This window comes from Lycium barbarum, chromosome 2 (genome assembly GCF_019175385.1).
Source record: "Lycium barbarum isolate Lr01 chromosome 2, ASM1917538v2, whole genome shotgun sequence".
In the NCBI taxonomy this organism is placed as follows: domain Eukaryota; kingdom Viridiplantae; phylum Streptophyta; class Magnoliopsida; order Solanales; family Solanaceae; genus Lycium; species Lycium barbarum.
This window is the reverse complement of record NC_083338.1, coordinates 118,647,474-118,656,349: the sequence shown is the minus strand read 5'-3', so window position 1 is coordinate 118,656,349 and position 8,876 is coordinate 118,647,474. Positions and strand designations below refer to the sequence as shown.

Below are 8,876 nucleotides of genomic sequence, written 5' to 3'. Positions count from 1 at the left end.
CCATGAACATAAGATTTCTAACTTAATTACAAGATTAAAAAGTAACAAAGGGTTGGAATTGAAGAACTAGCAGGTTTAAAACTTATCCGTACCGGGTGTTTATACCATATCAATGGATGCATAACATGTATACAACTATCGCTTAACCATGTTTGATTAATGTTTATATCCACTTCATTAAATCAATTAACCATAATAAATTACATTGATTTGACGTGAACATCCAGTGTGGGCAAATGTTTACCGACTAGTAGTATATATACTTGCCTAAAGGAGAAGTTTAGGGAGAAATAAGACGAAAGAAAAAGTGAGACATTTAATGGAGGGAAAAAAACCTTGATTTAATAAAGTTGCAGACTATATCCAGACAATCAGATTAAGGAGAAACAGAAGTATTTAGAACAGTATACTTGACCGGATTGACAAAATGTCACAAGAAATAGGGCCATTGACAAAAGAATTAATAAGATGATAATATTGCTGCTAGAATAGAAATGTTAGCTATTCTTGATCAAGATCTATAGTGACATTTTGTGAAGCTTGGGGGAACCTCATCACTGTTAAGTAGAAGTAAAAGATTTCATCTTGTTCAATTAACTCCATAGGCTAATGATCACCTCTACAAGTGAAGGACAATGAGCTAGCATAAGCTTCATGAAAAGTCGTTCATTTGTGATGTTCACAAAACCTTCCAACTTTATCTTTCAAAGTGCGATAAGATCTTTTTCTATACAGTCAGATGTTGTCAGATACTCTGTAACTGCGTCCATCTCGATTTGCTCAACATGATTTGGGAGTTCTTGTTGTATATATACCCTATATATGAGCAATTTAGGTGATGCAAATAAAAGAATTAGTAGCATAGGAGGGGAAAGGATGCATGGAAGATGCTATGAAACCTTAAAATGTTGACGATATAAAGATATTTCTACAAATTCAGTTCACCTAGAGACGTAAATATTGCATGCAACTATTTAATAAGCTTTATATATATATATATGGTAAGTAACTAGCTATAAAAGGTGAACTTACATCAATGGTTATTTTACATTATTAGTATATAGAAATTAAATTCATGCAAAAAAAAAAAAAACATGTTCGATCGCAATTTATCTAAAGATACATGCCATTCTACCTTTGTATGGTAAATGAACTACATTAAAGTGACTATATATTAAGTACACAATATGTTGAAAGTGAAAAGGTATATTGCCCTCTCTGTTGCGTTTCATGTAACATTTTTTTTTTTCAAATCTATTAAGAAATGACATATTTCTATATTCGAAAATAATTTAATTATAAATTTTCTATTTATCATTTATGACATGATTTTATTGCAATACAAATATCATGATATGTTTAACACCACAAGTTTCACAATTTTTTTTTTTTTTTTTTATCTTTTGGTTCAAAACCAGGTTATCCTGATATTAATAGGGATTATAATCCTTGCATTATAACCAGAATTATCTATCTAACCTTTATATGGTATAAAATTTATCATGATTTTAGCTAACATCCTCAATCAAAACATGATAGATCTAATCCCTAATTTTATACTGGAAGAAACACATTTAATCCCTCCAATCAAATGGCTAATGTCTGTACTCAGTCAATTGCTGATTCACATAAAATGAAACTGGGTATATGATTTATTAAACAAAACCAATTAGCAGCTCAGTAAGGATTTCTTGGTTGATAAGCCAATGACTATTTCCACCACAATTACTTTTGATGACAGTACTGTCATGATCAAGGCATGCATGTCATTTACTTATTTTGCTCCAAATTCTCTATATTATAAATAGGTTATGTAGTGCAAAGCTTTTCCCATTGAGGCATCATTTATTTTTAAGTACAATAAGAGTAAAACATAAAAGGAAACATTTCTCAAGATTTATAAAAAGATTTGCAGGATTCTCATGTACGACTTGCAAAAAAGAATAATGTAACTTCAACATGCTAGATAACATCTGCTTTTTAAGTTTTCTAGTAAACAATTTATAGGTGCTATATGTAGAACAAGTGACCATCATTGTTTCAAAGAGGCATCAATTATAAAAATTTATGTTCAGCTTAGTTAATTACCTCGATTTCAAGTGTATGCAATTGGGGAGCACTTTGAAGTAACCAAATGACTGCTGAAATCTAACCTTTATCAGCAAACCATAATCCTAAGTTGAGTTCCAACAAATTTTCTAGAGGAAACCCCAACCTCTTTGGAAAAACATGTGGAACTACTAGCTTTAAAAGAAAAGAAGTAAAAGACTGAGAGACGGACTTTTAACATTTCAATATAGTTATAAAACGATAGATATTAGGATTGATCAAATTCTATTGAGTCTGACTCATAGTGATCAATTATCAAAGAATGACTTTTAGTATCAAATGATCGAACAATCAGGAGTTATTTACTTATGATACTTAGTTGATATTCATAAAAAAAATTGTTCTAGCATGGTAATCAGACTTATCAGAGGAGCCGACGTACAAATAAATAATCTATTTTGACATGAAATAGATATATCCATATCTCTCTGACTAATATTTATGAAGAACCATATATGAAATAGAATAAAATAATAAATTTGCATGCAACTTACCTTGAAGAATTGTTGAAGCAAAACCGTATAAATTTAGGAAATGAACAAATAATCTCTGTCAATGTAAACCTTCTCCAAAATTCATAGTGCTGGATTTTGTCGTATGACACAACAGTCAACTCTTTCAGCTCAGTATAGGCTTTGAGGATCTTCAAATCAACATAATGACTATCAACAATGTGCAAGCCAAGTAGCCGCGGCGTGGAAATATTAAGGTACTGGAGACCGTTACAATATGTAAGCAAAACGGTCAAGAGCAGTGGAGCCACAATGACGGAATACACCAAAGTTGGATCAAAACTGATTTGCTTTAGATCAAGCCTCACAAGATTCTGAGGATGATGATCGATTTCGATAAATCGATCAAAAATTGGATCCAACAATGTGCAAGCCAAGTTGGATCAAAACGGATTTGCTTTAGATCAAGCCTCACAAGAATGAGGTGTTAAGACGTTTGAGGTTTGGCACGTTATTGACAAGTTCAAATCTCTTCCACTCCCCGGGAAAATCTGTTTGAATCCCTAGAAGTGGGGGGGGGGGGGGGGGGGACTATCTGTATTGGGAAAAATACAGAGGTTATAGCTGTACCAATACGGTTAGAACACGTGTCATGGAGGACAAGTCATGAGGTGAATTAACACTATTACCACCGGTGGCAGAACCATGATACCCGAGTGAGCGCTAGGTCCGGTGTAATGTTACAATAGCTCCAGACCAAGAACACAACGGTCTGCCATTATGTGCCAACTCAAGCGTTACGATTACAGCGTTATTACGTTTAATGGTCCTCTTCATTACTCATTATTTCCATATATTTAAAGCTCATTATAGCAGTGGCGGAATACAAGGAATATGTACCCCTAGCTCTTAGTATAAATAGAGACGGTCATTTTCATTATAGACGTCACAAGATACAAGCTAATATACTGAGTTCTTAATCTTTGCAAAATCTTTATTCTTATTGTCTTCTTTATTAAGCTCCGCTGCCACGGTCTGACCGGAACGAAGGAGACTTGGTTTGGAATTGACACCTGCAGCCCAGGCTTTTCCTTACTTCTTACTTTGTTTACGCTTCTTTATATTATTTGAATACTAATATCATTGTCTTACGTGTTACTTAGATTCACGTGTCTCTGACCACGTCTATAAATTCAACTGAACCGTTTTACAGGTAAACACCAGGAACACATAATAAATGTATATTGCAGTTTGAACCTTTATCTAATGAAATAAGTCGATCTTACTCCCAATTGTTGACTCCCAAAGGTTCCCACCACTCTTCCTGTTTTACTCAATTAGAAGGAATAATAATTTGACACAATTATGAACCATGAAGGCATGAACATAAGATTTTTCACTTATTACAAGTTTAAAAAGCAACATAGGGTTGAATTGAAGGACTAGGTGGGTTAAAACTTGCCCACACCGAGTGTTCACACCAAATCAATGGATGCATGACATGTGTTTGAATATATACAACTCTCACTTAACTATGATTAATTAATATTTATGTTCACTTCATTAAATTACTTAACCATGATAAAATGCACTGATTTTATGTAAATATCCGGTGTGGACAAATATTTACCAGCTAATAGTATATATCCTTGCCTAAAAGTAAATGTTTAAGGAGAAACAAGAAGAAAGAAAAAGCGAGACATATAATGGAGGAAAAGAAACTTTGACAATCAAATTAAAACCGAAGTATTTAGAACAATATACTTGTCCGGATTGACAAAATGTCACAAGAAATAGGGCCATCACCCAAAACCAAATTAAGTATCCAACGGCAAAAGAGTTAATGAGATGATAATGTTGCTGCTCGAATAGAAATGTTATCTATTCTTGATATTCTATAGTGACATTTAGTGAAGCTCGAGGGAACCTCAGCACTGCTAAGAAGAAGTAAAAGATATGATCTTCTTCAATTAACTCAAAAGGCGTAACGATCACCTTTACAAGTGAAGGACAACGAGCTAGCATAAGCTTCATGAAAAGACGTTCATTTGTGGTGTTCACAAAACCTTCCAACTTTATCTTTCGAAGTGCAATGAGATCTTCTTCTATACAATCAGGTCTTGTCAGATACTCTGTAACTGCGTCCATTTCGATTTGCTCGACATGATTTGAGAGTTTTTGCTGTATATATACCACATATATGAGCAATTTAGGTGATCGAAATAAAGGCAATTAGTAGCACAGGAAAGGAAAGGATGCATGGAAGATGCTATGAAACCCAAAAACACTGATGATATATATGACGGTATAAAAAACGTATATTTTTACAAAATCAGTTCGCCTAAAAACGTAAATGTTGCATGTAATTATTTAATAAGCATTAGTTGATATATATATATATGGTAAGTAACTAGCTATAAAAGGTCAAGTTACATTGATGGTTGTTTTACATTATCAGCATATACAACTTAAATTCATGTAAATAAGCATGTTCAATCGCAATCGGCAATTTATCTAAAGATAAATGCCAAGCTACCTTCATATGGTAAATAAACTGCATTTAAGTGACCGTATATTAAGTACAAAATCTGTTGAAAGTCAAAAAGTATATTGCCCTCTCTGTTGCATTTCATGCAACATTTTTTTTTCAAATCTGTTAAAAAATTGAAATATATCTATATTCGAAAATAGTTTAATTATAAATTTTCTATTTATCCTTAATGACATGATTTTATAGCAATGCAAATATCATGGTATGTTTAACATGATAACTTTCACAAATATTTCTTTAATTGTTTGGTTCAAAACTAGGTTATCCTGATATTATAATCGGGATTATAATTCATGAATTATAACAAAATTATTTATCCCATCTTCTATATGGTAAAAGATTTTTCATGATTTTAGCTGATATCCTCATTCAAACACATGAAAGATCTAATCCCAAAATTTACGCAGGGATAAACCCATTTAATCACTCCATTCAAACGGCTAATGTATGTACTCTGTCAATTACTGGTACACATACAACGAAACTGAGTATGTGATTCATTAAACAGAACCAGTTAGTAGCATAGGTAAGGATTTCTTGGTTGATAAGCCAATAACTATTTCCACCACAACTTTGATGACAGTGATGTCATGATCAAGGCATGCATGTCATTTGTTTGCTCCAAATTCTCTATATTATAAATACAAAGCTTTCCCCATTGAGGCATCATTCATTTTTAAGAATAATAATAGTAAAAAACAAAAGGAAACATATATCAAGATTTATAAAACGATTTGCAGGATTTTCATGTGCGACTTGCAAAAAAGAATAATGTAACTTTTCTAGTACTAAATAATTTGTAGGTGCTACATGTAGCACAAGTGACCATCATTGTTTCAAAGAAGCATCAATAATAAGAATATATATTCAGCTCTTAGTTAATTACCTCGATTTGAAGTGTACGCAAACGGGGAGCACTTTGAAGTAAACAAATCACCGCTGAAATCTGAGCTACATCAGCAAAGCACAATCCTAACTTGAGTTCCAACAAATTCTCTAAAGGAACCCCGAACCTCTTTGGAAAAATATGTGGAACTACAAACTTTAAAAGAAAAAAAAAAGTAAAAGAATGAGAGAGGGACTTTTAACATTTCTATATAACTATTAAACGACAGAGCATAGTATTTATTAAATTCTATTGAGTATGACTCATAGTGATCAATTATGAAAGAATGACTTTTGAGTATCAAATGATTGAACAATCGAAAGCAATTTACTTATGATACTTAGTTGATATTTATTAAAAAATTGTTCCGCCATGGGTAATCAGACTTATCAAAGGAGCCGATGTACAATAAATAATCTGTTTTGTCATGAAATGGATAGATCCATATCTCTCTGGCTCATATTTACGATGAAACATATACGGAATAGAATAAAATAATAAATTTGCATGCAACTTACCTTGAAGAAAGTACTGTTGAAGCAAAACCCGGTAAGTTTAGGGAATGAACAAATAATCTCTTTCAATGTAAACCTTCTCCAAAATTCATAGTGCTGGATTTTGTCGCATGACGCAATAGTCAACACTTTCAGCTCAGTATAGGCTTTGAGGATGTTCAAATCAACATGATGACTATCAACAATGTGCAAACCAAGTAGCCGCGATGCGAAGATATTAAGGTACTGGAGACCATTACAATTTGTAAACAACATGGTCAGGAGCAGTGGAGCCTCAAAGATGGTATACGCCAAAGTTGGGTTAAAGCTTATTTGGTTTAGATCAAGCCTCACAAGATTCTTAAATGATGTAACGGCAAGGGGCATCTTGAAGGCACAATTGGTGATGTCCAAATGACTTAATTCTCTAGAATTGAATAAGAAATAAGGCAAAGTATATGTGGATTGGACTGAATTTTCGATTCTAAGTTCCTTGACACCTCTATTAGAGACGTATCGTAGCCAACTATTGATGTCCCCGTCATCTGAACCAATACTTGATATGTCAAGGACAAACTTGACAATTGGGCCGCTATGTTGCAAGATGATGTTGTTGACAATATTTTTGAAGTAAAAAATATCTGAGGATGATGATCGATTTCGGTAATTTATTTCCTCGTGAAACCGGTGATCTAGCACAATAGTTGGATGTGTAGACCATATACGGTTCCATTTTCGTGACAACACGCTCATCCTTGCAATTTCTTTGATGCTCATATGATTTAATATATCATCTATGAGGTGTCGTGGTAACTCGGATATTCTATCTATACCTCGACCTTCATAGTAATAATTCATATAGTTTTGTGCAATATAATTGTTTGCTCTGCCACGGTTCTTCCTTAATCTGATTACAAAACAAGTCAAAGCTTTAGTACAAAATAGTGAAAAATCAAGAATAATGACTCTTTATCAAGTATTCTTTTCAACTCAATGTTATCAAAAAGCTAGTAGGGTAAAAATTATAATTTAATGAAAATCTTAAGTAAGATTCATAAAGTGAAACAAAGTATGAATAAACACTTTATAGAGTCAAATTAAACATTTAAGAATTAGGGTAAAAATTATAATTTAATGAAAATCTTAAGTAAGATTCATATAGTGCAACAAGCTACGAATAAACACTTTATAGAGTCAAATTAAACATTTAAGAAATAAGGTTGCTTTCATGTCTTAATTTTTTTTTTTAATGTTCTCTCATTCTTGTCTTAAAAAGAACAAGGAGGTTTTTCTAAACTATAGTCGATGTATTGTCGAGCTATAAAGTAAGCAACTAATAGAGAAACTGCGGCAGTGAATAAAAGAGATATGAAACTCCACACCTATTCAAACTATTCTTAAAGAAGAGCAAAGAAAGAGTTATTTTTGGGAATGTAATATTAGTAAAAGTGCCTTCCGTATTAGCTTGCAAGGAAATGAGAATAGATATATTAGGAACTCTTTTTATAAAAAATATTCATGTAAATAGCTCCAGGATGTTAAGTAGCTATTGCTGCAATAGCCCCACCCTGGTTAAGTATATGCTATAACATTACTTTTCTATCTACCAAAAAAAAAAAAAAATTGACTACGATCTTAAATATTTCATTTAATGGAGGTTTGAATTGAAATGGTTTAGACCTCAAATCATTAAGAGCATTTATTTTTTTAACATTTAACACTTAATGAGTTTGGATAGATTGGAATCATTCATATCTCGTACGTAGTCTTAATATTATTAAGAGGTTATTCAATTGAAATTTCTTGTGAAATCAACCTTTCGGCATCAGTACTTTCTCCACAATTAACACTAGCCACCATTGCACAATCACAATCGTCGGTCACCACCACTGCTACTGTCGCCAAACACCAATACCACCAATCACTATCGCCAGTCACAACCACACTAACCACTCCATCCTCATAACTATTATACCAGTGTCAACAACTACCATTGGCCACTACTATCAACCACCAATCACTACCACTAGCCACTACTTGAAATCACCTCTACCGTCACAACCATGATGATTACCAACCATCACCACCACCACCATTGTCAACCACCACTAATATATATGTCAAGTGTCAACCATCACTACCACTAATGCACCGTTGTTGGCTACACCATCACAATCACCACTGCGATCTATATCATGACCATCATTTATATCGCTCAATCACCACAAACCACTGCCTTACAACTTAAAATTTATATGTATTAAAAAGTTTTAGTATAAATAAATTATGAATAATCTGATGTTGAGAAAACTAATAATCTGACTCATTCATTATTCAGAGCTGAATATAATGTCTTAATATTCATATGTATACATACTTAAACA

At 32.8% G+C, this 8,876-nt stretch overlaps 1 protein-coding gene across 1 annotated transcript; it reads right to left on the bottom strand.

Annotated features, from left to right (window-relative positions):
• Positions 1-4,442: 4,442 nt before the first annotated feature.
• LOC132628805 (F-box/FBD/LRR-repeat protein At3g52680-like) lies at positions 4,443-8,588 on the bottom strand. The gene is made up of 4 exons (XM_060344569.1): positions 8,530-8,588; positions 8,309-8,458; positions 6,517-7,399; positions 4,443-4,742 (listed from the first exon to the last, which is right to left on the bottom strand). Exons 1-4 carry the CDS (start codon positions 8,586-8,588, stop codon positions 4,443-4,445), a joined length of 1,392 nt encoding a protein of 463 aa, XP_060200552.1.
• Positions 8,589-8,876: the final 288 nt, after the last annotated feature.

What these genes read in the sequence shown, in the direction of transcription:
- LOC132628805 (XM_060344569.1), bottom strand. Translation starts at nt 8,588, where the DNA reads ATGGTGGTGGTGGTGATGGTTGGTAATCATCATGGTTGTGACGGTAGA. An exon ending in GAAAGTACTGATGCCGAAAG is followed by an intron (nt 7,400 to 8,308) that starts GTTGATTTCACA and finishes TTTTGTAATCAG; the next exon opens with ATTAAGGAAGAACCGTGGCA. An exon ending in TCAACAGTACTTTCTTCAAG is followed by an intron (nt 4,743 to 6,516) that starts GTAAGTTGCATG and finishes GTATATATACAG; the next exon opens with CAAAAACTCTCAAATCATGT.